Genomic DNA, 17,532 nt, shown 5'->3' with positions numbered 1-17,532 from the left:
TGAGGCTGACAAAGTGCCTCCAAGTGTTTGGGGACCCACCCAAAGGCCTCCTCTAAAACACATCTCCCTCTCTCTGGTGAAAACCTGAGATCACCCTCTGAAGTATCTCAGGCAAGGCTAGGTGTTGAACAGAGAGCCTCAGGGACCCAGGTCCCTGACATCTGGGAACTGTCAGACCCTCTCAACCGCAGCACCCCTTAGCTGAGGGGAGGTCAATGACTCAGAGGAGAACACCTGATCCCTATCTTCCGTCCATCTGCCAGCGCTTGGTTTCCGTCAGTCGGCAGATCTCAGGTTACATAAAAAAGCTGGTATTGCTGATTCGGCACATTCTGCACGATGGTGTGTGCCAGGTGGTACCCAGCACCTCCCAGCACACAGACCAGGATCAGGGTGAGGAATAGGTGAGCAGGGCCCACGTGGGGGCAGCTGCAAGGCAGCTAAGCATGCCACCTCTGGAACCACAACCCTGGCTCCTGAATGTGTCGCTGTCTGATTTGGGGCAAGCACCTTAGCCTTCCCATGCCTGTTTCCTTGCCTGGGTAATAGGCAGATTTACTGTTAAGAGTTGTGGCTCTGGCCGGGCGCGGTGGCTCAAGCCTGTAATCCCAGCACTTTGGGAGGCCGAGACGGGCGGATCACGAGGTCAGGAGATCAAGACCATCCTGGCTAACACGGTGAAACCCCATCTCTACTAAAAAATACAAAAAACTAGCCGGGCGAAGTGGCAGGTGCCTGTGGTCCCAGCTACTCGGGAGGCTGAGGCAGGAGAATGGCGTAAACCCAGGAGGCGGAGCTTGCAGTGAGCTGAGATCCGGCCACTGCACTCCAGCCCGGGCGACAGAGCAAGACTCCCTCTCAAAAAAAAAAAAAAAAAAAAAAGAGTTGTGGCTCTGGAATCAGACAGTCTAGTATGGATTTTGCTTCCACCACTTATTTGTTGTGTGAACTTTACAAGTGTCTCAGCCTCTCTGTGCCTCAGTCTTTTCATTTCTTTCTCTTTTTTTTTTTTTTTTTTTTTTTACCAGGGTTTTTTTTTTTCCCCCCGGTTGGGGGGCAGTGGCATGATCTCAGTTCACTGCAACCTCTACCTCCCAGGTTCAAGCAATTCTCCTGCCTCAGCCTCCTGAGTAGCTGGGACTAGAGGTGCCTGCCACCACGCCCAGCTAATTTTTGTACTTTCAGTAGAAATGGGGTTTTGGGATGTTGGCCAGGCTGGTCTTGAACTCCTGGCCGCCAGTGATCTGCCTGCCTCGGCCTCCCAAAGTACTGGGATTACAGATGTGAGCCACCACACTCAGCCTCTCAGTTTCTTTATCTGTGAAATGGGAGTAATAACAACTGTACCTGCCTCACAGGATTGTTGGGAGAAGCATTAAGAAATGGATTTGTACTTGCAGAGTGCTTGAAACAACGCCTGGACCAATCATGGCCGGCACCAGTGTTTCGGGCTAGCTTTCTCCAGAAGCCAACTCTGAGAAGAGGATTAAGTACAATATTTGACTCCTCTGAAAATGACCCCAGCAAGCATCTATAAGAAAATGGGGAAATAAGACAGGGATGAAGCCAAAAGAGGGTGCATGAGCAGGTTACCTTTGTGGGCAATACGAGTTCAATCCTGCTGGGGGACTCTGGGGGCTGCAGAGAAGCCCCTCAGTATCCTACCACCCAAAGGCAAGAAAGCTGGGATGTAGAAAGCTGCAATAAAAGCAAAGGAGCGGCCAGGCACAGTGGCTCATGCCTGTAATCCCAACACTTTTGGGAGGCCGAGGCAGGAGGATCACTTGAGCCCAGGAGTTCAAGACCAGCCTGAGCAACACAGGGAGACCCTGTCTCTGCAAAAACTAAAAACAGCCCGGCATGGTGGCATGAGCCTGTGGTGCCAGCTACTCAGGAGGCTCAGGAGGATTCCCTGGGGCCTCGGAGGTCAAGGCTGCAGTGAGCTGTGATTGTGCCACTGCACTCCAGCCTGGACAACAGAGCAAGACCCTGTCTCAAAAATAATAATTTTTAAAAGAAAGCAAAGGAGTGTAAGGGGACAGGGTCCCAACAGCAACCACCACACCAGGCTCTTCTGAAAATTTCAGGAGTCTACTCAAGGCCTCTGCACACCATGTATAATGACAATGACAAACTGAGCTCAGGTGGGGGTAGGGGGTTCTGGGCCAGAGCCCACCTGATGCTGAGGTTGACAAAGTGCCTCCAAATGTCAGGGGGACACCCAAAGGCCTCCTCTGAAAAACAGCTCCCTCTCTCTGGTGAAAACCTGAGATCACTCTCTGAAGTATTTCAGGTTAGACTAGGATATGATCCAATTGGCACTGGAGAGTGATCCCTCCAGCTGGGGACAAGAGCTTAGGAGGCAGGGCAAGCCTAGGGGGACTGGAGCAGGGCAGAGGGGCATACAGTCTCCTCCAGCACCCTGGCAATGCCTGCCAGGCTTGGTTTTGAGTGTCGGATCATTGGGATCTCTAGGCAGGGGCAGGGCATTTAAGGAACTGAATGGAACTCACTCCTCTGACAGTTGGGGGGTGGAAGAGCTGGGCGAGGTGTCCCAGCTGCTTCTCCTGTGGACAGCTGCATGGCAGGGGAGGAGTAGCAAGGCAGGCGAAGTCCCCCTGCAGGGGTCTCCTTAGCTCGGGAACATGAGGAAGTTGAGGACACTCTGACTCCTGATATTCTTGGACAATTTCCCAGGCCCTCTCGCAAGCCCCTAGCTGGAGAAACAATGGAATGGTTTCAAAAGAAACCACTGGAATGTTGGACAGGGGCCCTGGGACCTCTAATAGCCAACCCCAGGCAGTCCCAATAATCACGCAACTGGCCGCTTCCAAGATGTTCTTCCTAAGAAGCATGCTGTAAGAAAATCAAAGCCTCACTCCTAGGCCTCACAGGAAGGTCTACACAGCCCGACATTTCCCAATCCCATCTTCTCTAGGCCCTGGGAGGTCCAGAAGGCAACACCTGCTCACTGGTGAGGTCCCAAAGTGCTCAGTAAGCAAAGTACATTTACAGTTGAATAGCAAGGGAAGGGAGGGGAGGCGAGGCAGGTTGACACCCGGGCAAAAACCACTGTCTGGGCTGAAAGGAAGATCAGAGATGATCCAACCTGTTTCTAGAACTGGGGCAGAAGAAGAGGGACGTGGGAGCGTACGCAGCTGGTCGAGGGCCCAGGTGAGCCACAGGACAAAGGTGCTGCATCTTATTGGTACCTCAGCTTCACTCATAGACGTTGAAAAGGCTGAAAAGGGAGAGCCATGGATTATATACTGAAGCACAGGACAGAAGAAGCAAGAGTGTGAACAATTAACACAGAAAAGACCGATCTTCCACCTCCACGACCCCCAGGTAGCATTCCCTCAGGCTGCTGGGAGAAGGACTCCGACAGGGTCATTTGGGATGCACGAAGCTAGTGCAAAATGACCCATATTACAAATGAGAAAACAGGCCCAAGGAGGGCAGGACCCTGCCCAACTGCACCGGAGTTGGCCACAAAACTTCCATCGGGCCTTGCCTAAGGCTCCTCGGACCTTTTTTCAACTCTGTTCTCTCCCTGAAATGGGTCCTCCCACTTTCCCTTTCCTACTTGCTCGCTCTTCTTTCCCCAGGAAACTTTGCAAGAAAGGCAAAAGCGAATCCTAGAAAAAAGACTGGCTCATCAATCACTTAACGAAGCCCGCGCGAATTGCGCATGCGCATGCTGAGCCCCACCCCACCCCACTCCCAGTCCCGCCTCTGCATCCCTCACCAACACGGCCGCCTCAGCAACAGCCCCTCCTGCGCGTCACGGACGTGGCGACTCATGACGTCATAGGAAGGCGCCGGTTGTCGGCGGGGTCTGCACGTGTGCAGGGGTGTGGAAACTTACCCGCTGAGGCATGGATACACCGCTAAGGCGCAGCCGACGGCTGGGAGGCCTAAGGCCCGAATCCCCCGAGAGCCTCACCTCAGTTTCGCGGGTGAGACGGGCCCTTGTGGAGTTGCAGTCGAACCCAGAAGAAACGAGGGAGCCTGGGTCTCCTCCTAGTGTGCAGCAAGCTGGCCTGGGGTCCCCGGAAAGACCGCCGGAGACAAGCCCAGGATCACCCCGTCTGCAACAGGGTGCAGGCTTGGAGTCCCCCCAAGTGCAGCCAGAGCCAGGTCCAGGGTCCCCCCAGCGTCAGCAAGACCTACACCTGGAGTCGCCTCAGAGACAGCCGGAGTCCCGTCCTGAATCCCCACGATGTCAGCCGAAGTCAAGTGAGGAGGCATCAAAGTGTTCTCAGGACCAGGGAGTACTGGCCTCGGAGTTGGCCCAGAGTAAGGAGGAGCTGACCCCGGGGGCCCCCCAGCATCAGCTACCGCCGGGCCCAGGATCACCAGAGCCTTACCCCGGTCAGCAAGCTCCCGGTCCGGAGCCCTCTCAGCCACTACTGGAGCTGACACCCAAGGCACCTGGCTCCCCGCGGGGTCAGCATGAGCCGAGCAAGCCACCTCCAGCTGGGGAGACGGTGACAGGCGGCCTCGGGGCAAAGAAGCGAAAAGGTTCTTCATCCCAGGCCCCAGCGTCCAAGAAGTTGAACAAAGAGGAGCTTCCTGTAATCCCGAAGGGGAAGCCCAAATCGGGGCGAGTTTGGAAGGACCGCTCCAAGAAAAGGTGAAGTAGGGGACAGCTTGGACAGGGGTGGCGTTCTCTATGGTGTTGGGACCCCGCCTTTGCCCTGCTGCAGCCTGGAGAATAGCCCCAGGGTTAGAGAGAGCTCATGTTAGTGAGGGTGTCAGCAAACAGGTAATTACAATCAGAATGTGGTAAAATGACCTGGGATCCTGGAGGGGTGGGGCCAGGCCCTCAAAGATCAATTTCTCTGATGCCTTTCCTCTTCGGGGTCCCTATGGGCCTCTCCTGTAGCACCTCAGTTGTGTATTCGTTCAACAGACATTTACCGTTGTCTGCCCTCTCTAGTGAGTGAGGCAGAAGCAAGTAAACCAGCCATTACTTGATCAAAGCAGTGAAGTCTTCATCCAATATAGTCTGTTACAGTTATTTGCCTTTAAGATGAAAAGTGTTACTGAGCACTGATTATATACAGCCTTTCAAACATGGAACAGCACGTATCATCACACTTAATCTGCACATCAGCTCTGTGAAGCAGGTGGTGGTATTCCTGTTTTTTGTGTGAGGAAACCGAGGCTAAATGAGTGGTAGGCACAGGATCTGAGCACAGATCTGATTCCGAAGGCTGTGTGCAAAACTCCTTTACCCAATCCCTGTAGATCCACCTTGAATTGGATTGCAACCTTCTTAAGGGGCAGGCACCAGATCTTTCTTGTCTTTCTGGGCCAAGAGCATAGTAAATGCTCAGTGAATGCTTATTTAAGGAAGGCACGAAGTGGCTCGTCTGAAGAAGGAAGAGTTTAGGCCGCCGTGAAGGAGAGGTGTGGGGTTCAGTTCCAATTCAAGCTAGTGGCAGCCACAGGGGAGAGTCCGGGATGCATGCCTGTGAGGGGCCATGAGGAAGGGGGGTGTTTTTAGGGAAGAAGCTGACTCTGTGCCAGGCTTCGTGCTAGGCCCTTTTCTTGTACCCTTAAAACCCTAGGCTGTGGGTATTATCCCCCCACCCCTGATTCAACAGAAGAAACTGAGGCTTACAGAGTCATTTATTGCAAGTCTCCCATGAGAGAGACTTTGAAGCTAGAGTGACTGTAGCTGTTGGAGAAGTGGATGATGGCACTCCCCCTCTGCCCTGTCCCAGCGGGTCACAGGAGAATGGCCGGGCCATTGATGGCCATGTGGAACTGGAGGAGGCTGGTCCAGGTGGGAAGAGGGTGATGAGCAAGTTGAGCGAGTGAAGCTTGGGTCCTGGTACTCATGCTGCAGGTGAGATGGGCTTGCTGAGCTCAAGGGGGCCCATGCACAGGTGAGGAGAAGGGAGGGGCCCGCACAAGACACAGAATCAGCAGCTGGAGCAGAGTAGGAGGCCACAGATCACTTGACCAAGAAGTCTGGAGAGAGGGTTTGTGGTCTCAGCTCCCTGCCCAACTGCAGACCCTTCCTGACTCGCTGTTGCTCACTCAGAGCACGCACTCCAGCCTCCTTAATGAGGCCGGCAGGCCCACCCTCCTCTCCCCTCCATCACTAGAGCTTCCACACCGACGTCCCCTCCATGTTTCCCCTGTGTGTGACGCTGCCTCCTTCCTCAGCGCCTTCACACGTGCTGTTCCCACTGTTTGAAAGGCTCTTCCCTTGGCCAGTCCCCCACTCATGTTTCAGGGCTCAGCTCAAATGTCACCTTCTCTGAAAAGCCTCTCTGGCTTATCCAGCGAGGGTTAAGTCCCCGTGCTTTATGTTCTCATCGTGTGCTGTCCTTCTCTTTTGTAACACCTCTGTTTGCACAAATGCTTATTTATTTCCGTGATTCTTATTGACTGCCTGTTATCCTTTAAACCAGAGGCTCCATGAGAGTGTGAGAGTGGGGACTTACCTCTCATGACTAGATCCCCCAGAGCCCAACGCTGGGCAGGCACTAAGCTGAACAAGTGGATGAATGAGGACAGAAGGTAGTTCGTTCATTCATCAACCAGTTGCTCAGATCTGGGGTAAACATGGCTGTGAACAAAAAGCCTCTGCTCTCCTGAAGCAAACGTTGTAATTGTGGGAAACAGATCAAGAACAAGTACACACATGATATGTCTGGAATAAAGACTTTCAAGAAAAATAAACCAGGATAGGGACCAGAGAATAACAGGGAGGGCTGGGTATTGTCACAGTGGTCAGAGATGGCCTCGCAGATGAAGAGGCCTGAGCAGAGGAAGCCAGGCAGAGATCTGGGGAAACAGTATCCAGGCAAGAGGAAAGGGAAGTTCAGAGGCATTGGGGCGGGAGCAAGCTCCCGCTTGAGAAGTATTCCAGAGGTCTTGCTGCTGGAATGAGGGGGAGAAGGGGAAACAGTAGGAGATGAGGTCAGAGAGACAGCAGGGCCTGGTGACCCCTGCAGGGACTCCAGATTTCCTGAGTGAGCTTGGGAGCCATGGAAGGGTGTCAAGCAAAGGAATGAAATGACCTGACTTGTGAGATCAGCCTGGCTACTGGACACAGACATAGGCCGGCAGGGGTGAAGGCAGGGAAACCCACAAGGAGGCTGTTGCAAGAGAACTAAAACAGCTTCAGAAGCTGCAGGCAGGTCTGTGGAGAGGGGCCCCGCAGGGCCACTAAATGGATGTTTAGGATCTTTGAGGGAGCAGCTTCAGTGGGTGGTGAGTGAACCGGGAGATGGATGGGAAGCAGCTCCTGCTGCAGGGAGGAAGACAGCCACAGCTGGGAAAGCGTGTGTGCTGAGGGAGACCTGGCTGCAGCCCTGCCTTCGTGCTCATGCCAAACGCCACCTTCTCCGTAGTGCCCCTCGGGCAAGCTGTCTGACTTCTCTGAGGAGTAGCGTTTATGGAGCACCTATTATGTGTGTGTGTGTGGATTAAACCTCCTACCACCCTTTGGGTTAGGAATGATTCTCATCTCCACTGGAGAGGATGCTGAGACTCAGACTACCTTGCTCAAGGTCACCCAGGTGGTAAGTGGTTGGACTTGGAACCCAGGCCTGAGTTCCTTCAATACACAGGTAGAACCGATGGTCTGGAACTGCCCTGCCTCAGTACCTTAGCTGCCAGCCACATGTGGCTATGTAAATTTAAATTAATTAAAATTAAATAAAATGTAAGATTCAGTTTCTCTATCAACACCAACCACATTTCTAGCGCTCAGCAGCCACCCATGACTAGTGGCTACCTTATTAGACGGTGTCAATGTGGAATGTTTGCACCATCACAGAAAGTTGTTTGACAGCCCTGCTCCACAGAGATGCAGCGCTGTGTCCTGTGGTTCTGTGTGTCTCTAGGCTCCCACCACCTTGTCCCTTCAGGGTTCTTGTACCCCAGCTTGGGAAGCCCAGCTTTACAGTTATGGGGGAGGTCCATGTGGCACCCCATTCTTAGTGCTTAGGAGGCCAGGCCTTCAGTGGCAGGGCCCTGGGAAGGGGAGAAGGAAATCAGGGAGCTGGTGGCAGGACTTTGAGAAGGGGAGAAGGAAATCAGGGAGCTGGGGCCAGAAGTCGGCAGGGCCGAGGGACACCAAAATGGGCCTTGAATCTAAAAGAGAAAGGCCTAACTTCAGTATGCGGAGGCCACCAGACACTTCTTTGCATTTTGTTTTTACTTTTTTTGAATGGAAATTTTCAAGCATACAAAGAGAGAGCAAAGCTCTCAAGTCCCCATTATCAGCATCAACACAGTTCAGCATTTTACTAGTCTAGTTTCATCTTTGATCCTTGGGTTTTTTTTTTTTTTTTTTTTGAGACAGCGTTTCATTCTTGTTGCCCAGGCTGGAGTGCAATGGTGCGATCTTGGCTCACCGCAACCTCCGCCTCCTGGGTTCAAGCGATTCTCCTACCTCAGCCTCCTGAGTAGCTGGGATTACAGGCACCTGCCACTGTGCCCAGCTAATTTTGTACTTTTAGTAGAGACAAGGTTTCTCCATGTTAGTCAAACTGGTCTCGAACTCCCGACCTTAGGTGATCCTCCCGCCTCAGCCTCCCAAAGTGCTGGTATTACAGGCGTGAGCCATCGCGCCCGGCCAATCCTTGGCATTTTTTTTTCCCTGAAATATTTTAAAGTACATCCTAGATATATCATCCCATTCATAAATCCTTATAGTATGCATTCTTATGGAGATGAGCTCAGTTCTCCTGTAACTCTAAAATCATCGTCATTCTTTTCAGATTTCCCTGAGAGCCCTGATGCACACTCCGTCTCCAACTGGGGGAAGAGATTCTTGTTTTCCTTTTTCTTTTTTCTTTTTTTATTTTTGAGACAGAGTCTTGCTGTGTCACCCAGGCTGGAGTGCAGTGGCGCGCGCTCTGCTCACTGCAAGCTCCACCTCCCAGGCTCAAGCAATTGTTGTGCCTCAGCCTCCCAAGTAGCTGGGATTATAGGTGTACACCATCACATCCAGCTAATTTTTGTATCTTTAGTAGAAACTTTAGTAGGTTTTAGTAGGCTTGGTAGGTTTTGCCGTGTTGGCCAGGCTGGTCTCCAACTCCTGGACTCATGTGATCTGCCCACCTTGGCCTCCCAAAGTGCTGGGATTACAAGCATGAGCCACCGCATCCAGTCTTGGCAGGGAAGATTCTGAATCGTTACCCAGAACTCTAACCACTCACACTGCTCTGAAATGGAATGGGCCGCCTCCATAGGGGGTGAGCGCCCCACCTCCAGAGGCATTCACATCCAGGCCAAATGCGCTTGGCGGAAGCAGCAGAACTTTACAGCAGGGGGTGCGTAGCCTGGACTCTGCAGTCGCTGACAGGGTTCGAGTCCTGACTGCCACTTAGGAACAAGGTATCTTTAGTCAGCTATTTAACCTTTCCGCACCTTGGCCTGCTCTTCCGTAAGTGGAGAAGATAGGAGTACCCACGTCAGAGGCATGTAGCCAAGGCTTGAGAAATGGCAGCCAGCACAATCCGGGTTCCCTCCCACCCCGAGTTTCTGCAGACCTGGAGGGCCGCCTGTCGGGCCATCAAGGAGGTGGTTCTGCCTGGCCTCTGGGGAAGAAGGTCCAGAGCCTACGGCTGAGAAGAGACAGGGCATGGGTGGCGCTCGCCCCACAGACCCTGTACGCACCCACTCTCCCCCTTTCAGATTCTCCCAGATGCTTCAGGACAAGCCCCTGCGCACATCGTGGCAGCGGAAGATGAAGGAACGGCAGGAGAGGAAGCTGGCCAAGGACTTTGCCCGTCACCTGGAGGAGGAGAAGGAGAGGCGCCGCCAGGTGAGGGGCCAGCCAGGCTGAGCTGGTGTCTGCTGGTACAACCTGAGGCGGGAGCTTCCACGGGTGCCTGGGGGAGGCCGGCTTGGTTAAGAAACGTTCTTGAATCTGAAGGCCCCAGGGAGGAAGGGCACCTGGCCAGAAGCAGAAGTGCAGTCTGGGACCACAGGGCAGGGAGGCCCAGGGCACCATCCAGTTTAGCCTGGGCTGCTGCAAGAGCCTCAGGGACAGGGATGGAGCGGGAGGACCAGCAGCAGGCCGTGGGGAGAGGCCCAGGAGGAAGCCCTGGGGGGTAGGGCCATCAGTGAGATGGGGTCGAGGGCCCTTTGCTGGAACCTACTCAGTTGGGAAGGGCTTGCAGATTGGAAATCCATGTCCCCGGTATGGCTGCTGTCATTCTCCAAGCAGCAGCCCCCACACCTTTCCTCCACTTCTGTCCCCTGTCACCCATCCCGGAGCCAGGAAGCCCCTGTAAAGGGTCACAGCCTCACCCACATCTCCCAGGAACTTTTCAGCAGGGGGCGGCGGTGGGGGTGGGGGTGGGGGGCGGGGGTGGGGATGGGGGGAAGAGGCCATGCTTAGCAGGCAGCATGCAGAGAAAGCGGGGTGGCATTGGTCAGCACCTGCCCCCCAGGGCAGAGACATCAGTGGGAGGTTCTTCCTCCACTCCTCTAATGACCCCAGGGGTGTAGGAGGAGTGCTGAACGAGATTCAGACAACTCATCCCTAGCCCGTGGTCCCAGCCTGGCCACTGAGGAAAGCGGTGGGCCAGTCACTCAGTCTCTGTCCCCTGCTTTAAGTCACCCCAGCTCAGCTTACAGCTGACATCCGAGGAACGGTGTGTCTGCCACTGTATGCTGAGGCCTTATCTCTTTTCCTGTGTGGCCCTGGCTCCCTCTTGGGCAAGACAGAGCTGCCGTCTCACTTCTCACGGTCCTCTGCAAAGGTACTCCTGCCCAGCCCAGGCCTGCCTTGACCACAAGAGGCCACGGCTCACTTCTCCTTCCTCCCCCAGGGCCTAGGCCACCCCTGCTACCCCAAGTCACCAAAGCCAGCAGAGACCCCTAACCATGCAGCAGCCTTGGAGCCGACGTCCCCACCCTGGCCTTGCCGAGGGACACAGTCAGCATGGCCAGAGAGCACTGGGCTTCCCCTCCCAAGACAGACTCCATCAAGAGTCTCAGTGTGCCCAAGGAGCTAGGGGCTGCTCCAAGCCCTGCACGTGCATTCCCTCAATGATTTCTCAAAACTATCTTACAAGGTAGATACTGTGGTCACTGTCACTTTAAAGATGGAGAAGCTGAGGCACAGACTTTGCTAAGGTCATCTGTTTGGGAAATAACAGGATCAAGATTCGAACCCAGCCCAGATAGCTCCAGAGCCTTTTCTGTGCAGTGCAGCCCCTCCCCAGCCCCACACCTGCGAAAATCTCAGGGACCCAGCCCTCACCCCTAACCTGGCATTCTGCAGCAGCGGGACTGCAGGGGAAGAGGGGGAGACCGTCTAAGAGGGTGGGAATGGGGGAAGGGCCAGCACCCCTTTCTCCCTTGGCAGTTGATGAGAGTGGCCCAAGGGACCACTGTCTGCATGTGCGTGAATCTCTAGGTGGGCACCCCCCATGTCTCAGCCGCTGTTCTCAGTTGCCTGTCCCGTACCCACCTCCCAACGTGCTGTCAGGAGCTTCCACCACAGTGGGCCCCTGGCACTGGCCCCTGGCACTAGACCGTGGCACAGGATTGCTCCCGCTGGCCCTCCACCCACACATCACCAACCTGGAGCCTGGTTTACAGGGCCTTTCCCCTTGTGGGAATTCTGCCGGCTCGCACTCTTCTGGGGTCTGGGAGACCAGGGCCGCCTCCGCTCCCCAACTCAAATCCCCTTCTCCTGCATGTTCCAGGAGAAGAAACAGCGCCGGGCTGAGAACCTGAAACGCCGCCTGGAGAATGAGCGGAAGGCAGAAGTCGTCCAAGTGGTGAGTGTCTCGTTTTCCCCCCTTGCCTTTCTGCCCCGCTTGGGGGTGCAAACCAGGGCCTCGACCCCTGCCTCATGTGCCCCCACTGTCATGCTGTGATCTCAGGCCCCTGTGGGGCAGCTTCCTCTCCCTTGGGAATTTGGACCAAGGCTGCAGCCACACTAATGCCCTCCCCTCATACCATCCCCAGATCCGAAACCCCGCCAAGCTCAAGCGGGCAAAGAAGAAGCAGCTGCGCTCCATTGAGAAGCGGGACACCCTGGCCCTGCTGCAGAAGCAGCCGCCCCAGCGGCCAGCAGCCAAGATCTGAGCTCAGGACAGCCCAAGGCCTTCCATGGCCAACAATCATGTCAGACACAGCACCTCAGGCCGCTGCTCAGAGGCCTCTGCTGGAGCCAGCACTCCAACCCCGTGGCTGCAGAACAGGGACCCCACCTCGACCGGGGCTCCTCGGCCTTTGAAGGCTTCCAGGCAGGTCTGTGTGGGACAGAAGCCCAGAGGGGACCTGGGACCTGGCAGAGATGGGGGGCGGGAAGAGATTCAGCCCCCATCCCTCCTTCCTCTCCTCCAAGTGCCTTCAAACCAAGAACAGCAATTCTTCTGGTTCCTCAGTGAGTTGGTGGCTGGCAGGTGACTCCCCCAGCGGTGTATGCCGTTTCTCAGCATGCTAGGTCCATCCCAGGCCTGGAGGCTGGCAGTTGGGAACCCAGCTTCCCCCCACACCTTCCCAAAAACTGCTCTGAGCACCTCCACACCCCACTGGCTCTGTCCCCAGCAAACTGAATCCGGCTCCTCTCCACTTGTCAACACTGAAAGATTAAAATGGGGAGGTTGCGGGGAGCAGAGTTTTTCCCCAGTACCTTCTTTTCCAAACCAGACTCTGCAGAAGCCCCAGAGAATCTGACTAACTCATGCCTGTCCAGTCTACAGCAAAAATGTTTATTGAGTGCCTATTGCATACAGGCACAATCCTAGGCACCAGCAAATACAGACAATAGACCAAAGTCCCTGCCCTCGAGGAGCTTTCATTCTAATGGAGAGGAAACATAATAAACAAACAAAATGCACCACGTGTCCAATGGGGGAAGTGCTATGAGTAAAGGGGGAAGGGATAGGAGGGAGCAGGGGTGAGGTGTCAATACAGGGTGTCAATACAGCTAGCTGGGCACCTCACTGTTCCCTTTGCTCAACGCCTGCTGTGGGCCAGGCCTTCAGTGACCCTGGCTTTGGTGGCAGAAAAAAATACAGGACCAAGATCTCAAGAGTTTCTCATCTGCTTCTTCCACTGACGTTTCATCCACCAAGCAGAATTCACTGGCACCAGTTTTTCAGTCCCTGGGCCGCAGAGCTCAAACCCAGCAGTCTCTGACCCCAAGTCCATGGCAGATGGAGGAATGAGACGCGGTGCAGTGGAAGTGGTAGGTCAGAAATGCAAGTTACCCCTCCTACCCACAAATGGGAAATGGTAGCTGCCCAGCCCCATGCAGCCTGGAGGCGGGGGCTGCACAGATCTTGGGATTACCAGTGCCCAGAGGATACCCAGTGGTATCCCACAGAATACCAGGCCTGCAGGGAGGCTGATCAGCTCAGCTAAGAAATGACACGTGCTGTAGTCTCGGAGTTGCTGTGCCCATTCAAATTCTAAAGACCGAAGACTTAGTCATTTCCCCTGTTGGATTTGATTAGCCCCAGGTTTCCCGAGTGCTTGACCACGCCATCCCCTGCTGCTTCTGCCTTGGAAGCACTTTGGGCAGTGCTGGGTCACAGGGTAGCATCTTAAGTCCCCCCAGTAAGTCAGAGAATGTCCTCACTCACCAGAGTCATTGAGCATGTGATGCCTAGGGTTACAGTGCAGACCCCTGTGGTCCTTAGTCCTGAAACTGGGCACGTCACTTAACCTCCCTGAGCCAGAATGTGCTCAGCTGTAAAGACTGGCTAATAGAAGCTGCTCCTTAAGATTGTGGGATAAAGCGTCTAGGGCAGTAAGCATTGGCTAAATAAAGAGGGCCGACTGGAACAGTGCTTCTCAAACCTTGCCTCTCTCTTCTCCAAAAATGCATAGCTGGTTTAACATAAGACTCCCTCTCCCATCATCTGGTAAAACTGAGCTCCAGGGAGACGCCTGTGTGCCCTTCCGACTCCACAGCCCTAGTGTGGGAAGTCTATTATGAGTTTCACTTTGTGTTACTCCAGGCCTCCTCTGTGAACCTGCCGCACTGGCTTCGCGGCCTGGGAGCTTGTTAAATGCAGACTCTCAGCACCGGGCCCGGCCTCCTGAATCAGCCTGCACTTAACAAGACCCCCGAGGTTTTTCACAGGCACATCAAAGTTTGAGAAGCACTGCTTTAACTCACTGTTTCTGAAAAAGATTCAGAGTCTCCCGGGGCGCTTTAAAATGCAGATGCCTGGGTCCCGCCCCCTCCAACTTTGATCACTGTGGCTGGAGTCCGGATATCAAGTTGAACCGCAGTGCCCTGGTGATGCTTTCACGTGTGAGCGCTGCCCTACCCGGGCCGGGTTCTAACTCGAGGTGCTGCTCAGCGCCGGGTTCAGAGGGCCCCTCTGCGGGGACGCTGCGCAGCCGCCCAGCAGCCAGCCGAGGAGGCGCGCGGGGCCCCGCCGTTCCTCGGGGCGGCTGCTGAGAGCTAAGGAGGAGGCCGAGCGGGCCGTGGAGGGGGTGCGGCGGCGGCGGCGGCTGCTTCCCGCGCCACCCAGCTCGCTGTCGTCCACCAGCACGCTCTCCAGCACCGTGCGCAGCGAGCGTCGCAGCTTGCGCAGCATGTCGGGGCAGGTGAGCACGTAGAGCACCGGGTTGGCCACGCTGTTGAAGAAGGCCAGGCTGGTGACGAAGGGCAGCCCGCGCCACACAAGCGGCCGCAACCCGCGGTTGGCGTGCGCCCGCGCCTCCAGGAGGCTGAACACGTGGTAGGGCCCCCAGCAGAGTGCGAAGGCCGCCACCACGGCCGCCACCAGGCGCACAAAGCGGCCGGGCCGCCGGCGTCCACGGTGCTGCAGTCGCAAGCTCACGGCCGCATGGCTAGAGGCGATGATCGCCAGCGGCACCAGGAAGGCCAGCAGGAACTTGCTGACTGCCAGGGCCGCCTGGCGCGAGTTGCACGTGGCGTCGCGGTCAGGCCCCGGGTTCAGGAGCAGCACGTTGTAGTAGCACATGATGCGCCCGTCCAGCCGTGAGATGGTGTCCCGGAACACGAAATAGGGCACCGTGTTGAGCACCGCTAGCGCCCAGAGCACCAGGCAGACTTTGTGCGCTGCGGCCACGGTGCGGTGGTTCTGCGCCCACACCGGCCACACCACCTGCAGGCAGCGGTCCAGGCTGATGGCGCTGAGCAGGAAGCCGCTGGCAAACATGTTGAGAAAGAAGATGGAGGAATGCAGTTTGCAGAAGGTGGTGCCCAGCTCCCACGAGTGGCCCACGGCCAAGAAGTAGGTGAAGAAGGGCAGGGAAGCAGAGGCCAACAGGTCAGACAGTGCCAGGTGCAGCACCCAGGTGGTGACCACGGTCTGGCGCATGCGGCAGCCCACCACAAAGAGGATGACTCCGTTCTCGACCAGGCCCAGCAGCGAGGCCAGCCCGTGCAGCAGCACGGCCGCGTGGTCGATGTAGCGGATGCTGGTGTTGCTGTGGCTCCGGAGATGGCTCATCTCCTCTAGGATGGGGCAGAGCGGCTTCAGCGTGGCGTTGGCGGACATCGTGGGGTTCTGCAGTGGAGGGAAGGAGGTGCCTAGGTTGGCAGTGCAGGGGCCACGGGGGAACCAAGAGAGAGGCCTGGGGTGGGACCGTCCCCAGGAGATGCCAATGTGACCCATGAATATATTGGGCGGTGGGGGCGGGGGGAGTAACATTCCAGCATTGCTGTGCCTGGGCAAGTCATTTAACCTTCCTGAGCCTTTTTCTGAATCTGAAACTTGGATGTCAGTCATAACAGCACCTAGCTCATAGAGTTATTGGGAGCATTAAATGAGTTACTACATAAAAGCATTTAGAAGATGGCCTGGCACACAGCAAGCGGTGTATCAGTGTTGTTGTGATGACTATGAAGCAAACGGTCTAGGATCACACAGAGAAATAGGAACAAGGTCAGGCCCACAGGACTTCTTTTTCCAATCCCCAGAGCACTGGCGGGTGAAGGAGTCCCCACAACTAGGGCAAGAGGGTCCTGCTGGCCTGGGGGATGGAGATGCTGCCCCTTCCCACCCACAGCACCCCCAGACCTTGCCTCTCTACAGATTCTCCGTGCAGCTCCCCGCACTCAGTGGTGGCTGGTTAGATGTGTTGACTGTGAACAGTGGAACCAGCCCCTCCTCTGATAGTTGGAGAGGAAATAAGATAAGAGCCAGGAGAGCTGGGTAGGAGGAACTCCCACATGGGGCTCTGCAGGCCCAATGGGGCCAAAAGATCTCTCCCCGCTCAGGAGTAGCCACAGCAGCTCTCTCTGCCCTGTTCATTCACTTACTCCCCCATGCACTCATCCAGAAATAGACGTGCATGCTCACATCCTCATTGAAAGCCTGAAGACCATCTGATGTGAGGCTGGTCAGGATCAGTGAGGGCTGAAGAAATTGCATGAGGCTCCATGCAGGAGGCAGGGGGCAAGTAGCCAGGGACAGGGACTCGGGTTGTCCTGGGCACCAGTGACACTCCAGGTACTATGGTAGGTCCTTCAATAGGTGCTGTCTTTCTGGCTCTAGAAGAATGGTGCTAGTACTCCATCCCATTTTACAGATGAGAAAACTGAGCCTCAAGTGGTTAAATAACTGGCCCAGAGCCACCCAGACAGCACAAACATGTGGAGGAGCAAGTTTCATGCTCAGCCTGTGCTCTCTCCTCTTACCCTATTCCAAGGAAGAGAGGATGGAGGAGGAAGAAGGAAAGTGGGAGAGGGGAGCAATGGTCTTTAGTACTCATCTTTCTAGGGAAAACACTGTTGGCCAGGATGAGAAAACCCACTCCCTTCTAGAGACCACAGTCCTCTATAGGGTGGGGTCCTGGGTTATCAAACTAGAATTTTGCTGGCAGATGAGCCCCTTGGAGCTGGGAATCTGCAGGTAGATGGAAAAGGAGCCTGTGCTTCCTGAGAATGGGCACTTCCTAGGCTTTAGAATATGCAGAGCAGTTACTCTTGCAATGGACCTATGAGACCCCATTTTTCAGAAGAAGAAACTGATGAAGGTCAGAAAAGCACAGCAACTTGCCCCGCATTCCTCCGCTGCAGCGGTGGGGCTGGGACTTCACTCCCAGCAGACAGCCAAGTGCTACCCACTGCCCTGAAACATTCCCTGCAGACCAGCTGCTGCTTATCCAAGTCCCATGGGGATGATCAGAGAGCACAGTCCTGCCATCCTTGGGAACCGCCAGATCAGTCCTTCTGACTCAATAGAGACAGCCCCCGGCCTCCCAAGATTCTCAGGAGCCCAGCAGCTAAGGTCCAGCTTTGGCAGGTTAAAAAAAAAAAAAAAAAGGCCGGGCGCGGTGGCTCAGGCCTGTAATCCCAGCACTTTGGGAGGCCGAGACGGGTGGATCACGAGGTCAGGAGATCGAGACCATCCTGGTGAACACGGTGAAACCCCGTCTCTACTAAAAAATACAAAAAACTAGCCGGGCGAGGTGGCGGGCGCCTGTGGTCCCAGCTACTCGGGAGGCTGAGGCAGGAGAATGGCGTAAGCCCGGGAGGCGGAGCTTGCAGTGAGCGGAGATCGCGCCACTGCACTCCAGCCTGGGCGACAGAGCGAGACTCCGTCTCAAAAA

At 55.4% G+C, this 17,532-nt stretch overlaps 2 protein-coding genes across 2 annotated transcripts in view; one reads left to right on the top strand and one right to left on the bottom strand.

The window, feature by feature from the left end:
• The first annotated feature begins 3,715 nt into the window (after nt 1–3,715).
• CCDC86 (coiled-coil domain containing 86) lies at nt 3,716–12,839 on the top strand. The gene is made up of 4 exons (XM_025356301.1): nt 3,716–4,636; nt 9,667–9,796; nt 11,691–11,765; nt 11,956–12,839. Exons 1-4 carry the CDS (start codon nt 3,879–3,881, stop codon nt 12,073–12,075), a joined length of 1,083 nt encoding a protein of 360 aa, XP_025212086.1. The 5' UTR covers nt 3,716–3,878; the 3' UTR covers nt 12,076–12,839.
• The window catches only part of PTGDR2 (prostaglandin D2 receptor 2), a 5,439-nt gene continuing 590 nt past the window's right edge, over nt 12,684–17,532 (bottom strand). Inside the window, exon 2 of the mRNA XM_025356300.1 lies at nt 12,684–15,485. Coding sequence (XP_025212085.1) covers nt 14,286–15,476 — 1,191 coding nt within the window. The 5' untranslated portion in view covers nt 15,477–15,485 and the 3' untranslated portion in view covers nt 12,684–14,285. The remainder of the gene's footprint in view (nt 15,486–17,532) is intronic.

This window comes from Theropithecus gelada, chromosome 14 (assembly GCF_003255815.1).
Source record: "Theropithecus gelada isolate Dixy chromosome 14, Tgel_1.0, whole genome shotgun sequence".
Taxonomy (NCBI): Eukaryota; Metazoa; Chordata; class Mammalia; order Primates; family Cercopithecidae; genus Theropithecus; species Theropithecus gelada.
Note: the sequence above shows the minus strand (reverse complement) of the source record. Positions and strands in the feature narration are given on the sequence as shown.

Excerpts from the sequence above, each read along its gene's own strand:
- CCDC86 (XM_025356301.1), top strand. The coding sequence starts at position 3,879 with ATGGATACACCGCTAAGGCGCAGCCGACGGCTGGGAGGCCTAAGGCCC. Across the intron at positions 9,797-11,690 it reads AGAAGGAGAGGCGCCGCCAG|GAGAAGAAACAGCGCCGGGC; the intron begins GTGAGGGGCCAG and ends TGCATGTTCCAG. Across the intron at positions 11,766-11,955 it reads AGGCAGAAGTCGTCCAAGTG|ATCCGAAACCCCGCCAAGCT; the intron begins GTGAGTGTCTCG and ends TACCATCCCCAG.